General features: G+C 37.7%; 1 protein-coding gene across 2 annotated transcripts in view; it reads right to left on the bottom strand.

The window, feature by feature from the left end:
- Window positions 1-955: 955 nt before the first annotated feature.
- TPC1 (two-pore calcium channel 1) overlaps window positions 956-19,868 on the bottom strand; it is a 48,964-nt gene continuing 30,051 nt past the window's right edge. For both annotated transcript variants that reach the window (NM_001367565.1, NM_001144974.2), the window contains 13 exon segments: window positions 956-1,360; window positions 2,143-2,220; window positions 4,670-4,785; window positions 5,947-6,058; window positions 6,618-6,686; window positions 6,924-6,970; window positions 7,618-7,709; window positions 8,928-9,017; window positions 10,311-10,382; window positions 10,897-11,001; window positions 11,526-11,598; window positions 12,087-12,143; window positions 15,668-15,724. In NM_001367565.1, the coding sequence (NP_001354494.1) occupies window positions 1,025-1,360; window positions 2,143-2,220; window positions 4,670-4,785; window positions 5,947-6,058; window positions 6,618-6,686; window positions 6,924-6,970; window positions 7,618-7,709; window positions 8,928-9,017; window positions 10,311-10,382; window positions 10,897-11,001; window positions 11,526-11,598; window positions 12,087-12,143; window positions 15,668-15,724 (1,304 nt within the window). In that variant the 3' untranslated portion in view covers window positions 956-1,024.

The following is a 19,868-nucleotide window of genomic DNA, read 5'->3' as shown; positions in this document are numbered from 1 at the left end:
AAGTACCGAGGTATAGCAGACCTACGAATTGGCAAATGTATTTCCTGGTCTTGTACTAGTGCTGTACAGGTGAATACTAATATACTTCAATCACAACATCTCTGTGATATAGCACAGAATATGACAATATTTTCCTTTTTTTTATGCATTTAGAATCTTACATTCCAACAGAATGTCACACAAACAGAACTTTTCTCAATTACTGTATACTGTCATCACTATTTGACAAATCATCTTTCATCATAAACACATAAAACAAAACGTATTTCAGAAATGTTTTCAGGATTACATTTTCCTACAGCCTGAGGTCATTTGTAAATAAACTTTTGCTTCTGAGGTGAGTCCTGTTCCGTTAAACGATCTACACTCTGATTACAGAAATTGATTGACATTTTCTCACAAGAGCTTTTCTAATAAATAAATAATAGGCTATTTGAATACCCATTTCATTGGCTGCTCAGAAAGAAAACACAATAAAATACCTGCTATACATGAAGTCAGTTCTGCTAGCAACCACCTATTTATAGTGACTATAATGTCTGTTTCGCTAGATAGCTTTCCTCATTGAAACCTGTACTAAAACAAACTTTGACTTAAAGACAACCTGCCTATAAGGACCACCTTCCTCGTAACTCATGTCTTTATGTACAGGTTTCGATGTAAATTGCAATAAATACATTTCTACTCACTGCACATTCTAGTGCAGTGAGCATTGTTATTCATAACCACGATTCCATAATCAGTCTGGTTGTGTTTTTTTTAAAGTCAGTACTAGACAGAGTTTAATTTTCTTGAACAAAATAGATGACAAATGGAAAATCAAATCACAAGCCAAAATCTCTAGCATATGGTCTTCTTCTAAGGATCCTTTTTTCAAAAAACTTTTTTTCAAAAACTGTCATTTGTCACTGATGACAAGTTTTGTGAAATGGGGCCTTGGACAGCCAATGGTCTATTGAAAAGCCTTTTGTACCCACATGAATACTTTCTAGAAGTCCTAACCTTTCTAGAAGTTAACCTAATTTCATAACTCATCTCCAAGAATATCATCATCATCATCGTCTTCCTCCTCATCATGCCCCTCCACTCTGTTGATACTTGGCTCGCCCTTAGTTGGCGTGTGGTGATTTGAGGTCAAGGTCGGCTCGGGCCTCCCTAGAAACGGATTCACCCTCGCAGGCATGGCAGTGGCGGTGGACGGTTGGACGAGGGGCGAGCCCGTGGGCGTGGGCCCATCGTCGTCGGTCGGGGTGGTGGCGGTGGAGTCGCCTAGCTCGGTGAGGAGGGTGTTTCGGCTCATCTGACGGACAAAGTTCTGGAGATCTTCGTGGTGCTCTCTGTCGGCTTCCTTGATCCATTCCTGTGATCAGGTGGGATAGTGAGAGTAACAAGAAAAGGGTTTTAGTGAGAGTGAAAAAAAAAGAGTTTTAGAGTTTTAGAATTCCACACGAACCAAGGTGCAAAGCGTTTGAGTTAGGCGCTCAAGCAAGTCATGAAAAAACGGCACCTCACCCCCCTAATTTTAAACAGGATTCACATCGATCTCAGGACTCAGGGACTATCCTTTTTTTTAGAAAAAAAATCATGATGAAAATAAACCCCCCCCCCCCCTCAAAAAAAAAAAAAAAATCAGGACGAAAATTGAGAAACCAATTTAAATTGGCAAATTATCAGGCTTGTATTACAAACAAAGTAACTATGTATTTTTAAGCAATATACATTCAAATGTGTAGTCGTATTTATTATCTTTGTTGATACCCTTGTCAGGAGAGAGTTTGCTCTTGGTATTCTTTTTAGAAAATTCCTAATGCCTGATACCATAGGTGTCACAAATGCTTCGATGAGGACCTTGTTTGTCATTACTACACACCTTTCTAAATATCCTTTTTTAACAAACTGATTTTGGTATAAGTATCTTTTATTCAACTTAAAGCCTATCTGCACTAGTTTGGCCAGGAGGGATGAGACCACCCTGCTGGTCACTGACAGGTGGTTATCTCATCAAATCATCTCACAATTAACATAAGGAAAAAGGGGACCATGGGGGACCAATGGTCACCGCTTAGGCATTGTTTGCTATATAGAGGGTGCAAGTAATAAGTAGTGCAGTGGGGCTTAAATATGTGATTGATTTGAAAATACCTTGACTTCTTCAGCATACATAGTCTTGCTCAGGTCAGCTTTGGTCCTTTGCCTCGTCCCTCTGTATGCTATTATACCCTAGTCATTCAAAGAAGAGAGAACAAGAATGTACAATCAGTTTATGGATCAAATGATACATGTGCATTAGAGAGTTAGACTGGCACCTAAGAAATGATATAGCTTCCATAAGGCCTTCAAAAAAAAGATGTTGTATTGCCCTTTGGCTTGCGACCGACCCAAAAATCTTGAAATCTATGGTTGGCTTTTTATTGTTATCATTTTTTAGAGAAAAAATATTAAAGCATTCAAAACCGAAAAATATCAGTCAAAAGAGGAAGAAAAAAAAGAAGAATCAGTTTTTTGACCGACTGACCCATGTTTTGGCACCTAAAGGGCAACATCAATACAACATCTTTTTTTTTAAGGCCTAATGATGTCATGTCCAAAGTGAGGTAGACAGTTAATTCAATGACTTTTTATTTCTTCATTCAGTATTTTTATTTTTGCTCTGCATGAGTTGAGTTACATTTTGGTATCAGCATTGAATACTCCTAGCTTCTGTACATATAAAAAAGTACAGTAAAAATATAGAAAAGTGTGATTTTCATGGAGTAATACAAGACTTTAATCAATTAATGTTAGGTAACTTTAAGAGGAATTGACTGTACAGTAAAACTCTGTGTATAAGACGCACCTTTTTGCCACCAAAAAAAATTGAAAGTAGGGGGTGCGTCTTATACACAGGTACAAAAAAAAAATAAAGTTTTGATTTATGCCCCTCCACCCGGCGCTATGCCTGGCAATGTCTCCCAGCTCAGTAATCGGTGTGTTGACTCACCACTCAGAAACTACAACAACACTCAAGTTTGTCAGTCATCTTGGTTTGAAAGTAATCTTTCTAATAGATCTCAATACCGTTATGTAGTTTATAATAATAATTCCTCAAATTTTCTTCTATTACACATAGCGTACCACAAGGTTCTATCCTAGGTACTCTACTGTTTTTAATTTACCGGTACATTAATGATCTTACACATTCTTCTAAAAACGACATTGTTACTAATATTTGTGACAAGTTCACAAGCACATATCGGGGTGTGCCTTATACACAGGTGCGTCTTATACATGGAGATTTACGGTAGCTTTGGGTGATAAATTTAAGCTACATGCATGCATGTATTTAATCAAATGAGAAATATTCATATGATACTAAAATGCCAGGAAATAAAGTAACACAAATAAAAATACAAAGAACATCAAGTAACATTAAATACTGACATATTTTAAAAACAACTCAACATGTGGGCGGCTATATGAGGCATACACAAATGAGGATATAACAGAATTTCCCCAGGTACATGTCGTGACAATGGAATCCAGGTGAAGAAAAGGGTACCACTAACAAAATAAGTTCTTGTACATAAGATAACGTGGTAATCACACATGCTATTGTGTGATGATCACAATGAACTTCTTGCCATTAATCCCTTGATCAAATAACCAACTTCCTTACAAAAGCTCTCTTAGATTTTACCACTGAATCTCCTTGTCTTGCTGTTCTATTGTATTTACACACTTCCTGTCTTTTCTTTGCTTTGAAAAGCCCTTTTAATACAAGAAGTCACATTTTGCTTGGTTAAGCGAAGGAGGATGTATTCATACACAATGGCTAAAATCTTTAAAGGGAAATCCAACCTTATAGTGAATAGTTCCGAAGAGATATCCCTCCACAAACATGATTTTCATGTCTGTGAAATGATAAGGTCACTGTGATGCAATGACAAATAACTCCCCAATCTGCTCCTACCCATGAAATGACAGAATGACATATTTCTATAAGGCCAAATAAAAAAACAAAACATGTTTAGCGACCTGCCTTTTTGAAAAATGGGAAGGAGGAGGCCCTTTTTTTTCTTTTTCAAAATGGCCGCTCAAAATAGCCACTCGGTATAATTTCCCTGACAGTCGGGCAAAGAAAAGAAAATTATAAAAAATTATTTTAAAAAAAAGGAGGCGGCCCTCCCCAAAGGAAGCGGACGGGGATGCTATACACAATTTTTTTTGTTTAATGGCCTAATGTCGATGCTGAGCAGGACTTTTTATGGAGGACGTACATTATAACAAATTTGGATCTTTAACATATCTTAAAAGCAGTGAGGGAAAGTTTCTCTGAAATGAAATTGAGATTCCTATTTCAAACAAACAGAAGAGTTTCCCCAATTCTGTTACAGCCAAATGACAGAATTTACATTACACATTAACATAGGATAGCAACCTCCAATTCAAAGCATTCTAACTTTTTGTCCTGTTTCTTTCAAACTAACATATATCTCTCTATTGCTCTCTACTTCTCGCTGTTTTTACAAAACCAAACAAGTTAGAAATGTTGGACTGCCCTTTTATGCTCTCACTTTCAAACAGTCACAACTTTCTCACAAATGAAGGGGCAATAATTTCTCTCTACAATATCCCCCCCCCCATCTTTCTTCTGTGATGGGTGAACATGATTTTAATACTGCATACTTACCCCTCTATGAAGGGTACCCAGCAGGAGGGAGAGGTTCACGTCTGCCCGAGCTCTGGGGAAGAAATCATCCACTTCGACGGCAGTCAGGCTCATGGACACCTCAACAATTGATTCAGCTGTAAGAGTAAGGGAAGAAAACAATATAAATTTGATTTTTAGCCAGAGGCAGACTAAAATGAAAACCTTCTAATAGACCAGTTTGCTGGTATTGTATGGTACAAATGACTGCAAACTGTAGTCAAACCTGATTTAGCAACCACTTGTGTAGAAAGACCATCTGTCTGTAAAGACCAATTTTTTTCCTTGAAGGTTTCTCATTGAAACCTGTACTAAAGGTACCTGTACATAAAGACCACTTTTCACGTTTTCCTTTGGTGGTCTTCATATATATGTATATATATATATATAGGTTTCACTGTACTGATTTTTTTTTTAAAGAGAAGCTCCCAATTTGTTTTAAAGCTGCCTGCACTAATGGCTTCTCTGTGTGCTCACTGATCAGTCTATTAGGCGATAGAGAAATGGGCATTACACAATTTAATTAAATTTTAAACGGTGGGTGGTTTCATTTAACCTGTTCACCATCTTACCTCTGAATGGGACTATGTGATATGATGGCCAATGATAAAACAGTCTAAAAGGTAAACCCTTACATTCCCCATCATCAGCCTGACTCTCTCCTGTTGGCTCAGGTCTTCTTTGGTGGTATCCCACCAAAATTAGATTCCCTCCATTTAGGAGATCTTATAAGGCATCTTATCCTCTTGGTATTTATACACAATCCAATGATATGATTCGTGCGTAGCGTATACATGGACATCCATAATATTTAACCTTGAACTTTTCTATATACATGTACCTAGGCTGCTCTATCCCTCATTTTCTTTGAAAAAATGTTGCTAGATTCATTTTGATTGATTGAATTGGTTGATTGATTGATCAATTGATTGTAGACTGACTAACTGACTAACTGACTGACTGATTCATTCATTCCCCCAAGTTACAGTGCATTTCAGGACAATAATTATACATTTGATAAATGGATCAACAACCAAACAACAAGGCGCTTTCGCAAAGATGGTAACATGAGTGAAAAAACAATCTGCGCATGCGCGAACCAGAATTTTCTCTGTCTTGTTGATTTTCACGACCGTATGCGGGCATGATAACGTTCATTCGCGACGGAAGAGCTGTATCGCCGTAATTCTCCCGTCGCCTTTGCTTCCGTTGTGTTTGCGAAAGCGCTCTAATCTTGAGGAACCCCCATGAAGACTTACATTCCCCATCATCGACCTGATTCTCATCTGTCTGTTCTGCTTTTCTTTGGTGGTACTGTATCCTAAAGAGGAAGGCTTCTAGGATGAATGCTACCACTATGGTGACAACCACCTGCAAGATGAAACGCATACCAAACATTAACATTGAAATGAGAAGTAAGTGAACCTTTGGCATCCACTGAGATGGAGCTGCAGAAGATCAAAATGACAGCAATATCATATGATAATAAGGCCTAAAAAAAAAATGTTGTATTGCCCTTTAGGTGCCAAAACATGAGTCTGTCGGTCAGAAATCTTTTTTTGTTTTTATACTCTTTTTTTTTCTCCCTCTTTGGGCTAACATTTCTCAGTTTTGATCGCTTTAATACATATTTTTTTTATTCATTACACATTTTTTTTTTTTAACGTTGAAAAAAAAAAGAAAAAAAAGAGAGAACATTTTAAAAGCCGATACTGATGCTCCTGATGTTTTCCATTATTACAACCCTGAGCTGAGCGGCAAAATAAGTAAGGCTCTAGTATATCAGGTACCCATTTACACCTGGGTGGAGAGTGGAAAATATGGATCAATAATGGGGGCTGAATGTTACATATGGGTATTTTTTATATATTCGCGATAGCGAGAATTGAGAATTTATATGAATATCTATTGAGAGAGCAGTTTAACTTACCATGCTAGATAGGTAGAAGAGAAAGAAGTATATTCTGCTCCATTCTGATACAGCTGATGCATATCCTCCCTGAAACAGAAGAAGAAAGAGGCTTTGATACGATTTAGCCGAGAGAGCTAATGACTATTTTTGAAAAAATCAGCCCTTCCCATGCTGAAAAAATTAGTGATTTTTTGGAAAACTGAAAAGCTCAATTGTGGGACATCATAAAGATTTATATACAGTTAGTGGCTAAATTTATCTTGACCACAGAAGCAAGACAAAATATATATATACACATAGAGTAAAATCTGAATTACTACTCACCATTATAATATGCCAGTTGTTGACAACAGTCAATTCAAATAATGTTACTGCAAGAGAAAAAGAAGGTATATCAAAATTGCCTAAAGATAAAGATTAGACGCATCATACTAGTAAATTACATTACTAACAGGTAACCATCCTAGAAGTACATACTGTAAATCATAACAAACTTCATGCATACCATCTGGCTCTTACATATTGTAAATAATGCTAATCTATCATTTATCTATCATCTCAATTCCATTATATATGTGGAGGCCAAATTTCCGTGTTTTTTAACATGGACAATAAAATTTGATTCTGAATCTGAATTATAAGTACACCAAAATTGCAAGTATTCCTCAAAATCACAAAGCGATTGCAAAAATACACATTCTACCAACTACAGGTACCAGGATTTTTATCGCTACAATTAATGCGTGTTAGAAAAGTGCACAATCAGGATTCATAGATAAGCTGTACATACATGTACATCTAGCTGTAAAGTGGTCCCAGCCAGAAATTTCACTAGTACGTTTTCAATAAATTTGCAGTCTAACTTAACCAAAGTACCAAAATAATTCCAGAAATCAAAATTCATTGGAAATTTTCTGCCAGTATGATTGCATTCAATGAAGACTTGGGATTGATCAGTATTTTCACACTGGGTTAAAGTTTTATAATACATGGCTTTGGAAAACAATTGATTGCTTACCATAACTCCTCAGTATATCATCAAAGTTATTTAGGTAGAAATAATCTTTGTATCTTGATGAGTTGCTGTAATAGTCTGCAAAAGTATCATTCCTGTAAATGCAATTGAAAATAAATTTAAGGAAAGCTAGAAAAGTAGGACATGTAATAACATACTAGAATTGCAAAGTAATGAACTTACTTGAATCTGGACCACTTGTCATGAAAGTGTCATGAATGTAAACTTACCTGGTTTTAAATTAACCTAAAGCACTAACCCTACCGTATAGTTGATGATGTAAAAGCTCAGAGGCGTACTTAGCAAAAAAAAATGGGGGGGGGGCAGAAAAAAAAATTGCATCACCACCACTCTTATATGGTACAGGTTTTCAAGTTTATTGATTCAAATCCACAAGGTCCAATTATCATCAACATTACATTAGGACAAAAACTTACATGAAGGCCCCACGAAAGACTGTTCAAAGTGAGGAAGGGGGGGGGGGTCAGGAAGAGCTTAGCAAGCGAAGTAAGTAGAGCGTAAATTGGCTTGGGGTCGAGAGGCAAAACCCCGGCAGGGTCAGCTGAGTATATTTTGATACCTTATTTGTGACACTGGCAGGTCACTAATTGGCTCTGGATCCAGGGGGCTGAGATTCATGAAGCTCAAGGGTTTTAGGCATTAAATTAGGGTCAGATTAGCATCCAGGGGCCTGCGTCAGAGCCTTTGATGGGGTCTATGCTTGTACAATGCCTAAGGGCTTTATTTATGTAGTTCCCCATTTCATTTTCTAAATTTGTTTATGAATTATTTTTGTATATTTCGCTCAATGTCATTTTTAATCGAGAATGATATAAATGCGAATTGAAATGCTCAGGGGTCTTAGGCGTTTGAATACGGTCAGATGAGCATATTTTGATACCTCATTTGTGACACTGGCAGGCAACTATTCTTCCTTTTTATTTCTCTTTAACATACTTTTAAAAAAAAGTGATGGGGGGCTCCCTGCTGTTCCATAGGCCCCTGATATGTAGGCTTTTAAATAAGCATACCTTTTGCCTCACTGTAAATTTGGTAATTTGTCATTTTCCAATAAACGCATAAAGAGTATAATTGACAAAAAATGAGAAAAAATCCCAGAAAATCATATCATTTCAGCAACATTTCTAAATCAATGGTATCGAGTTAGAAATAAATCATATTTGAATTTTATTTTGGGGGTCAATTGCCCCCTAAGCCCCCCCCCCCCCTCCCGATCAGTACACCAGTGTAAAAGTTAATAGCAATTGTTGCTATAGGACGTAAACGAAAGTATGATTAATGACAGCACTGACCTGCAGCAGTTCTCCAGTTGAGATTCAGCAAAGAACTCCATTCCAACGATAGCATAGAAGTAATATATAATGAGCAGACAGACCCCAACACTGACAGGAATAAAATGATATAAATCAAAATTAAATACTTCATGTCCAAGCAATATCACCATTTCGTCCTTGTTTTCACGAAGTGACGGTAGTGAGGAAAATCGTAACGCAAAGTGAATGCAATTTTTTTTCACTACCGTCACTTCGTGAAAACAGCGACGATTTATCAGGTCAATTGAAAGTTAACATGTCAAGTTCAATCAGCAACAGTATTAAAGCAATACTGGACTGATGAAGAGTCTGCCCTAGCATACAGTTTATTGCACAGTGCCATCTCATGGTCAACTTGCCAACAGTGCTTAACCTAATACCTAATTTTCAATATCGCAGACAGAGGACTCTATGCAAGAACCAATAGCAAGAACAATATTTCTAACTTCATTTCATTATTAATTAAATCGTACAAAATGGAGAGATACATTGCTATACGTAATGAGAAAAAAGCTGCCCATGACAGCAGGTGGCAGGGCATGGCCCAATGTCAGATAAGAAAAGAAAGACTTTTGATATGTTAATAAGCTGTATAATGTTCAATGCATTATGTAATCAAATGCTCATTATCACTGGTGTGTGAATCATTTGTCAATAATATCAATGTACCTTGAAGTGACCAAAAATAAAAAAGAACCAATAGCAGCTAGAGAGGAAGCGAGTTAAAGAGAGTCACACGTCAGTTTCCATGTGCACTGAGAAGGCCATAATTCGCTGACACCAGACTTGGTGGAAATACCATTAAGTACAAATCTGCACACAGCAAACCCGTTGGCCAGTCAAGACTCGGTGAGGGAAAAGCAAGCATTACATAAGGTCTACTGGTCATAAAACTCAAGGCTTACCCTGGTGATTGATAACACCATTTATTAGGTAAACACCCGAACAGTGTCGAATTTCCCATGAGAGCTGACTACTGAGTGTCTTTAAATGACCATACTGCTACGGCTGACCTGAGATGGCACTAGAGGAGCGCCTCTAGTATAGTATGGCTTTAAGAGTAAACAATGACAATGGGACGCAAAAGATGCTGGGGGAATGTTTCATGTAGGTGCAGTTTGTTGTTGTTGTTTGTTTTCTTATAATACTGGTTTGCTATTAAATATACAAATTACTGTCTAAAAATGAAAACCAATTAACAAATTCAAAAGCTTTGATATAGGAAGTAACAGCTACAGTAAACCACAAAAAGTCTACTCTCTTAATTTTACAATATGCCAGCTTAATACTAGTTTTAACTCTTAAGCTTTGTTATCAAAGTGTTTTATCTTTACACATGCAGACAAAGATGAATTTAATTACCTTGCCATTCGTGGTGTCAGTTCATATAGTGTCCCAAATACATCACGATATCTCTTATTAATCTTGAATATTCTATGGGGAAAAAAGAAAAAAAGAATAATCACATCAATATAATTTCATATCAGTGAAATTCTTTGATATTCATAAATTATTACACCTTTGAGTCAAATACTTCAGATGGAGTCTGATTTCTGCACAAACAAAGTGTAATACTGCCCTCTTGGGGACAACTTCATAAAGGACCCAGCGAAACAACTGTGCCTTGTCATAATTGGCACATAGAATAAATAACAGTATTTAAAATATATAAATGTTCCATTTCTAATAATACAAAAACAATATTTAGCTTTAAAATAGCGCTTACAAGGGTTAATTTTGCAAATTATGTTTGTTTTTTTACATCACAGGAGACAAAAATCAAACAATATCTACTAGAAAAATTCAATTTAAACTTATTTTTAAAAGTGCAAATCTTATTTTTTTAAAGAGAAGAGTATGGGGAAGGGGAGATGAAGTGTATTTTTCTCCTTCAAAGTATGAGGGGCTCATGCACTGTATGAAGGGTGCATCACTAATTCCAGCTCACCTTAATAACCTAATAGGTCTCAATATAATGATATACTGGAAGTTTTTGTCTGCCGCTTGTGTGACGACACCAATGAAGGCTGTGACTGTGATGATGAAGTCAAACCTACAGAAACACAATAAACATGAAGGTTAACATCAAAGATAAATAGACTGTGTATAAGCAGAATATGGTAAAGAAAATTTGCTTTTCTTATGAAGAGCTCTTTACAAATAGTTATAATTAAACATAAACATTCAAGAATCTACATCACCGACAGGTGGCATAATGGACAGAAGTGAGAAGGAAAAAACTTGGAAAATCATGTCATTTCATCAACATTTGTAAATCATGAATATCGAATTAAAAATAAACCATGTTTGAATTTTATTGGCCCCCATCAGTATGCCAGTGCTGACAAATAAATCCCAAGTTTAAAGCATCGCATACGTAACAAATGTTGGATAGTACTGAAAACTATAGCAGGTAAAAACATGTGGCATACTCTCAATAAATGAATCACACACGACCGCGTTGAAAAATCATTTTATTGGGATCTAGGTGTGAATTGTATAAAAGTATATCAATCTCTATAATTATATGCAACTTTAAAAAAAAATATTGTTGTATCATACAAACATGTAACTTACAGATTCCAGCCCAAAGTGAAGTAACCCCTCGGTCCAAAACCAAGAATCTTTAGAAAGGCCTCCATGCAATAAACTGAAAGAGAGAGAGAGAGAGAGAGAGAGAGAGGGGGGGGGGGGGGAGGCAAAAGGAACAAAATGAAACATGAATTGTAACGCGATGTCAATAATTTCCTCACAATAGATAGTTAGTCAAAGTCATTTCATCTTGATGATTCCTTAAAACACAAGATTGACAAGATCTCTAATCTTTGCTGCTACATCCTTATGTAACATCCATGTTCATCTTCTACAGAAATATTGTTAATGCTATTCTAAAACACTGACAAACTGACCATATAAGGCATGTTATTTGATACAAAACTTAAAAAGAGCTCTTTAAAAAATTAATAAATTTCACATTTTCCCCTTTTTTTCCAGCCCAATATGGCTTTTTGTACTTTCCAATTATAAATAGGACTCCATCAATACTGTCCTCTTATACTATGCTAAACTAAACTACATGTATAGATTTTTTTTCTAAAAATAAATTTGAGGGAATAAAAAAAAGACTCTTTTACTTACATCCAACAAAAAACCAGTCGTACCAAGCAACGTTATATTGTTCTGGAAATGTGTGTTCTGAAAATATAGGGGAAGAGAAATATGGTATATTGTATGAAAAGACAAAAAAGAAAAGAAAGAAAAGAAAGAAAGAAGGAGTGAGAGTGAGGGGGAGAGAGCGTGAGGAAGAGTGAGGAGATAGAGAAATAGAAAGAAGGAAGGAGATAGAGAGATGTGGAGAGGAGATAGAGAGACATAAAGAGGAAGGGAAGAGAGAGAGAGAGAGAGAGAGAGAGAGAGAGAGAGAGAGAGAGAGAGAGAGAGAAGGGAAAACAAGATGTTGAGCATATCAGTTTTCTTCACTAATTCAATTCTACTGCATTCAGCATTCTAACATTATCGCATGATTTATCAAACTGCTGTTTCTTTCTTTTCTTTCAGATGAAGAATATAGACTTACTACATACCATTCTGTGAATACACATGTACATGACTGTCCCAATTTTTTCTAATGAAAAATCATAACAGGTTGGGGTGTGATACACAATAGCAAATAAAATCAGCATTAAAGTGAATGACCATCATTATAAATTTCTCTTCCCAAACTCAAAATGGCACAGACATGGAAATTGATTGTAATGACTCCCTTTAACACCATGAATTTCCCACACTGGAAATGCAGATCGTGTTAAATGAGTTCTAATAGAGACCTTCTCGTCCATGTTCCTAATCTCCCCGCCACACTCGGGGGTTACCAAGAGGAAGTGTGAGGTCAACAGGGGTCGCAGGGATTGTTGGGATAGGATCAGCGCCCGACGACGGATGCTGGATCAAGATTCGGTCCGAAGCGGATTAGCCGACTCCCCACAGCAACGAGCTGATTGGTCGAAGCCTCAGAACAACAGCTAAAACTTAAGCTAAACTCATCTCCTTTCCTACAGTCTTATATGTTCCTTTGACAAAATTTCGCGAGATAGGATTCAAGGGGGGGGGGGGGCAGGACTTGATTTGTATGACTCCATGAAGCATTTAAGCAGCGCTTATTTTGCGGCGTCATCGAACGTGGGTTCAACAACCCCATGCCGTCGACGCTGGTGAGTTTTCCTCTCGCTTCAGAGTTTAATGTTTATTCAGTTACGGACAATTGTCACCTTCCTCCAACAAATCCCACCTTGATTGATCGCAGAGGCAGGTATCACAAAAGGCTGATGAGCGCTGACGGATTGAGTTATTACTCAAATAAGATCTTACTTTTCCACCACCATGCATAGACAGTGAGTGCAGAGAAGATTTCAGGTGTATATGTACATATAAAGAGTTTGCTGCATCATTTGGTAAGGCCATTGACTCTTACTTAGAATTACACTTAAAAACAAGAATCATCATCAACAATATAGGTCAAGGTTAATTATATGGAGTGGTAGCGAATCTCTTACCCTATATATCAAAACTAATAATGAGTCTTAAAATTTCAGAATCATCCAATTATCAACCAAATTGATCAAGTTATCATGTACCAGTACATAACATTCAAAACAACAATATGACCTACATTTGTCAGAAAGGTAAACAAACTTTGGCAACCCAACAGAGCAAAGCATACTACATCTAGCAGTTTGTTTTTAACTTGATTGCACTTTTTTCCCTCTTTTATTTTAGGTGGAGGGGAAGAAAGTGATGGGTAAAAGCTGAAATAAGGTAAGCATAAGAACCCTTTGGTATGAAATTAATTTGATATTCGCTTCTTACGAATGGTAAAATTTATATGTTAACCAATAATTGCTCAGGTAATGGAGTTTTGTTTGGTAAGTCCATTGTACATAAAACCCTTGTATAAGCTACGTAACTTGTTCTCTACCTTTGAACAAAGACCACCCAATCTTGCGATCTTCATCCAAATTAACCGCTTTAACATCCATCTAACATTCAAAACAACAATATGACCTACATTTGTTAGATAGGTAAACAAAATTTGGCAACTCCGAGTCTCCCATGTGCAAAAGCTCAAAGCAAAACTAATTAAGTTTAATCACATACCCAAATACTGAACATGTAGAATGAACACTTGTATATGTACCGTATGTTCAAATATGTCATCAGAGGACACTTTTCTTCACTAGTGCACTATTTCAAGTACCTTGATCTATATTTCAAACGTTCATCTATATTGCAGCTAATTAATTAATTCCCATTATAGCAGCACACGCAATACCACAACCCGATCAAATCTTGGTAGTATTTCAAGCCCACTACCCCCCATTCTTAAATCCGCCATGTCAGATCACAGTCCCACAATTTGTATGGATTAGGATTTACTAATCCCTTAATCCCATACCCTCCATTCAATACCAATGCGGTGGGACTAAGCAGTGTGTCTTCTCCCTGCTCTAGTTTCCGACCTGTCTTGCTTCTTGATTTCTTTAGGCGCGTCTTCATCATCTCGAGATTGCCAAATAGCCCGCTATTTCTGATTTGGAAAATAATCCCGAAGTTACAGATCGCGTCTTCATCAGCTTGAGATTCGACCTCGAAACTTAAAACTCGACCTTGAGAAATTAGCTCAAGATATTTTGCTCAGCGTTCGCGCATAGTGCAAGTCTTCGGTCTGGTGAAGACGCACCGGATAAATAGCTGGATGTTTTGCCAAATAGTGGGATATTCTGCAAACTATCCCAAGATATCTTGGGAAGACAATCCCGACCAAATATCCCGCTAATTGCAACTTCGGGCTGATGAAGACACAAATTAGCTGGAAATTTTGCGATCGGGATAGTTCAAATAGCAAGATAGTTTGCAATCTGGAGCTAGTGAAGACAGGCCTAATGTGACATTTATAGGGGAGGAATACTCAATGATTGATGTATAGTGTGCAGGCTTCGTCGCTGACATAGTGGCTTTGTACAGGGTTTTGTTTATTGATTTGTACACCAATAAACACTGCTTGGCATAGATGCGGAGAAAGAATTAGTTCCTTGAAAACAGAGTCATGTCGTGATCGAGAGCCCGTCTTTCATTCATTTCCAATACACGTATATGGAGAAAGGATAAATCGCAGGAATGGCACACAAAACTTCTTCTTGTATTGACAAATAAAAAGCATGTGCAAATCACTGTGGATCCAACTGTGGATAATTTGTATTTTGGAATTTTTTTTCATGTGTTCCAGTTTTCCCCAAAAAATTGTGCAAAATATTTGGAAAATGCATATGTAACATTTCAAGAAGAATATGAGTCATCCAGTGTGTTGAAATGTGTTTTGCTCTTTTAAATGTTGTTTTTATATCCATTTGGCAAGTGTAAAGACAATTCTAGCCCAGCTTCAAGTCGTAAGGAAAACCATCTCAAGATTTTGTTGATTTGAGTTTGGAACTTAGTAGACCGGAGGATAGTAAGGTCTAGTCTACACAGCTTCAGACTAAATCCATCCCCTTCTGTATCTGTGGGCATGATTAACCCTTTTGGTACTAAAAGCAGTTGGACCAACAGAAACTCCCCATAAATCCTTGAAATTTAAAATAGGTTCATAACTAAGGAAGATATAGTGTGTTTGTAACTTTGGTGGTATGGTAAGATCAAGAGAAGAAAATAGGGGACTGACTTACTTGATGCTATGATGGTCTTGATAATGAAGACAATACCGTTGATTGCGATGACTGTATCTGCATACGGAGAATAAAGAATTGAAAGTAGAAAATGAATACTGTAATGGAAGATAGGGCTGCATTGCTCTTTCATGCAATTCGGTTCTTTTCTAATACATGGATGCAGTTAAAATATGAAAGCTACCCGTACATTGTAATTTGATCCTCCATAAATGTATATGTACCGGACGACAAGCATTTACAAGAATACCACACTCATCAATCATTTACCGTAAATCTCTGTGTATGAGACGCACCTTTTTTCCGCTTTTTTTCGAAAGTCGGGTGTGCGTCTTATACACAGGTATAAGTGACAAGTTCACAAGCACAAATTATCGCCTTCAATTGCACCACGCAGTGAAATAAAGGTCCTTCCCCGCGTGAGTTTTTTAACACGGACCTGACTTGCTGCCTACAGAGTCGGCAAAATGAAAAAAAATAAAAAAATAAAAAAATATTATAAACAAAGATTTACGGTAATAGATATGTGATTATGACACCCAACCTTCAAGTATTACATGTTTGCATCTACTCCATGCTTTGAAAATAAAAACGCAGAAGTCAAGCCTACGATAAGATGTTTAAAAGATGCAAAGTCATCCCAGCTTGTGTATCTCAGAATGCTATCGCTATCACGTTTCAACCATCTGTTGGTTTTGCGCTCATGACATAGTAGGTGCTGATCCATAACTGTCTTGTTCTCATTCTCTTTCCCTCCATAACCTTCTTCTCTCTTTCTATGCCACCCGTCTTTGTGTCCCCTTTCTCTTTCACCTCTTTTTCCCCTCCCTCTTCCTTTCTTTGATATTTTTTGTTCCCATGGTTTCTTTCATATCTGGCGCTCCATTAACGTTCTTCTTTTCTCTTACCCCTCCCTCGTATCTCTCTCTCTCTCTCTCTCTCTCTCTCTCTCACTTTCTGTCATCTTCCCTCTTTCTATGCCACTTTTCTTGTGTCTCCTTTCTCTTTCTCCTCTTTTTCTTCCTCCCATCTCCTTTCTTTGATTTTTTTCGTTTCAGTTGTTTTTTTCACATGTAGCACTCCATTGATGTTCTTGATGTTCTTTATCTCCCTTCCCCTCCCTTCCCCTTCCCCTCCCCCTTTTTTTCTCTCTCTGTCTCTTACCCCCTCCCTCCCTTTCTCTCTCTCTCTTTCTCTCTCTCTCTCACTCTTTCTCCTTCTTTCTGTCATCTTCTCTATTTCTGTGCCACACTCTCTAACCAATGCAATACATATACCAGTACCCGTACACGCATCTTACAAATTATCAAAGTAACACTCGCATACATTCATCTATACATTTGTACAAAAAGCGATTAGAGATGGCACGCGGTATACACACATTGTTCTCGATACTGCAGTGTTAGAATTTGTCATCCCAAGCAAACATTTATCATTTCCTTCTCATGGAAGCATGATCTAGTCCTTGTCATCAGCCACTCCGGTGTAAATCTTGCTCTCATCCAAGCTGTCATCATTTCATCTTCATGTGCAAGAATCTCAGCAGGATGGTATCACACTATCACACCAACCTCCATTTTCAAATGCAATGTTCACGTCTTGTGAAGCATGTCCACAGGTAGCGATCAACCCAATTAATATTAATACTGATATTCAGATTGATAATGACTGTATACTAGATACACTGTAAGTTGACATACTCAACCGTGTATTATGAGCTTCATTATTTTTTGGTACCCTCCCTTTATAGCCACACAGTTCAATCATTCATGAAATTTCTTCCCACAATTTACCTCTCCTGGATATATGCAATGCTGGGATTCCAACCCTTGGTGTCTCAATATAGAAGTTCAGTGCTATATCTTATGTCAAGACATATCAGCATATTCTTCCAAACACCCTATGTGATACTCTCCTAAAATTTGTGTGTAGTTAGTCCGAGTCTGAAAGGTTCAATTTCTTTCTTCTTCACAATTCATCTTCATATACAAGAAAACAGTTAACAACCACAGGGGCGAATCGAGCTGTTACCTCAAAAATTTGAAAAATCACACCCCCTCCCCTTGGGCGCAAGGGGAGGGGGCCCATCTAAAAAAAAGAGGTAAAATTAACATGTTTTTACTCATTTTTTTTCACCAGGGGTGGGGGCCCGGGGGGCCCGGGCCCCCCTGGATCCGCCACTGAACAACCATGTCCACAATTTGTAACATGTTGCTTTATGCAACACCTCAGAAGTCCTTAGTACTCAGGAGACAGTCTGTAAAATATTGCCTCTACCCCATACATGGAAACAAAATATTAAAAAAAATAAAAAAAAGGACACATACAGTGTATACCCAAAGTTAGAAAAATAGTAGGAACACACATGTATAAGACCAACATTGGGTTGAAAAATGACCCTTTTCTACAAATGAAACAAAAATAGAATAAAACAATAGAACAGAATAACAACCAGGGTTTCCTGCGATCTGCACAGCTGTGGTTCAGGGGTTTCTCCCCTGGATCGTTTGAAATTTCAACCTTACCTCAGACCCGAGAGGTGAAAGTTTGTACCCCCTACCCCAGCTTTTGGCCCCAATACCACCACAAGTGGTAGAGTGTGTTTACCCTTCCAAAGTGGGAGATTAACCCCCCTGACACCCTCACTAAGGTCCCGATTCCAACTCTTACCGGGACCACTTCACACCCATAAGATAATAAAGCTATTAAGATGAGGTAGTATGAAATATGAGGGTATAATCTGGCAAATAATTTTATGCTTCTAAAATGTTTAATATTGTGTTGTGTGTGTAATTGGGTTTTTACAGAGGTCTATCAATCAGATATGATTATTTACATCTGGGGACCGACCTTTCAACATGACTCAGTTTGGTAGCCTGATCAGCCAGTTTGTAGGCAAAGACAGAGAGCTGACCAACTCATATCTCCCTAAACATTATCAGCGCATTTCAAGGAATAATCCTACAAGGTACCCATTTACTTCACCGGGGTGGAGCGTGGCAAGTGTAGATTAATGTCTTGCCAAAGGACACTAGTGCCATGGCGGGACTCGAACCGCAGACCTTATGATCCACTCGACCACGACACTGTTACAAAGCAAGCCAGACCTTTACATACTTCTGACAGATTTTACCCGATCACCTTCAGATTCTTCATTTTAGAATATGATGTGAATTGGATCTTGACAAGAGCCAAGACAGAAGTCTGTTAATCCACCATTCCAATCCAGCCACCTTAATAGTTCCCCCCTTGGTCGGCAAAGAACCAAGGGAACAAGAGTGCATCTGACACCACCATATGTTGTTCTTACTGGCCCGGCTCATGCACTCTTCATGGGTGCGTTCTCACTTCCAAGAATGCCAGCAGGGTGATGTACATTGTATGCACAGCCCTCTTGTGGATGTTGATAATTAAAGCCCCACTGCACTTCTTATAGTTACATGCGCCCTCTATATAGCAAACAATGCATAAGTGGTGACTGTTGGTCCCCCATGGTCCCCTTTTTCTTATGTTAGTTGAGAGCTTGATGAGATAACCACCTGTCAGTGACCATGCAGGGAGGTCTAATCCCTTCCGGCCAAACAGGCTTTGAAGGTATTCTGGTTTTCTTTTAGGAAAGGGCACATGGCCGGTACTTTCAGATTGGATAAAAACGTTTGCAGAAACAGTCATCATAACTGGAATATTCATTGCTTGCGGTAGGTAGTTAATCTCAAACAGCATTTATTCTCTCTTGATAATGTCAGAAGTATATATCAACAGCATGAATATTCAGCTTAACTATGGATGAGAAACTAAGCAAACGGTTATTTGCTTCTTTGTTTCTTTGTTAAACAGATCAGCTTATGTCCTTTTTTTGCAGGTACAGTACTTTGGCCATGATTCATCATCTCAATTCAATATAGACAGTCCGTCAAAATAAATGAATAACTACAGGGATTATTCAATCAGTATCCCTTCTAAACTACTAAGAAATACTGAATCTTTATAGCATCCTCAAATTTGACGCCATGAACAGACAATGGTGGTACAGAGTCCTTCCAAAATCTTGAACTGATATGTCATGTACAGTGAGGCACACCAATCAGAGTACTCGCCTCTTACAAACCACGGCCATGAAAACACACTCGCACAATTGTCCGCATCCAATACCTGCACAACTGTCTCTCTCTCCCCCCTACCCAAATAACATTCAAAACAC

Source organism: Strongylocentrotus purpuratus, unplaced genomic scaffold (genome assembly GCF_000002235.5).
Source record: "Strongylocentrotus purpuratus isolate Spur 01 unplaced genomic scaffold, Spur_5.0 spur5_scaffold_2, whole genome shotgun sequence".
Lineage (NCBI taxonomy): Eukaryota > Metazoa > Echinodermata > Echinoidea > Camarodonta > Strongylocentrotidae > Strongylocentrotus > Strongylocentrotus purpuratus.
This window is presented reverse-complemented; position numbering and strand designations above follow the sequence as displayed.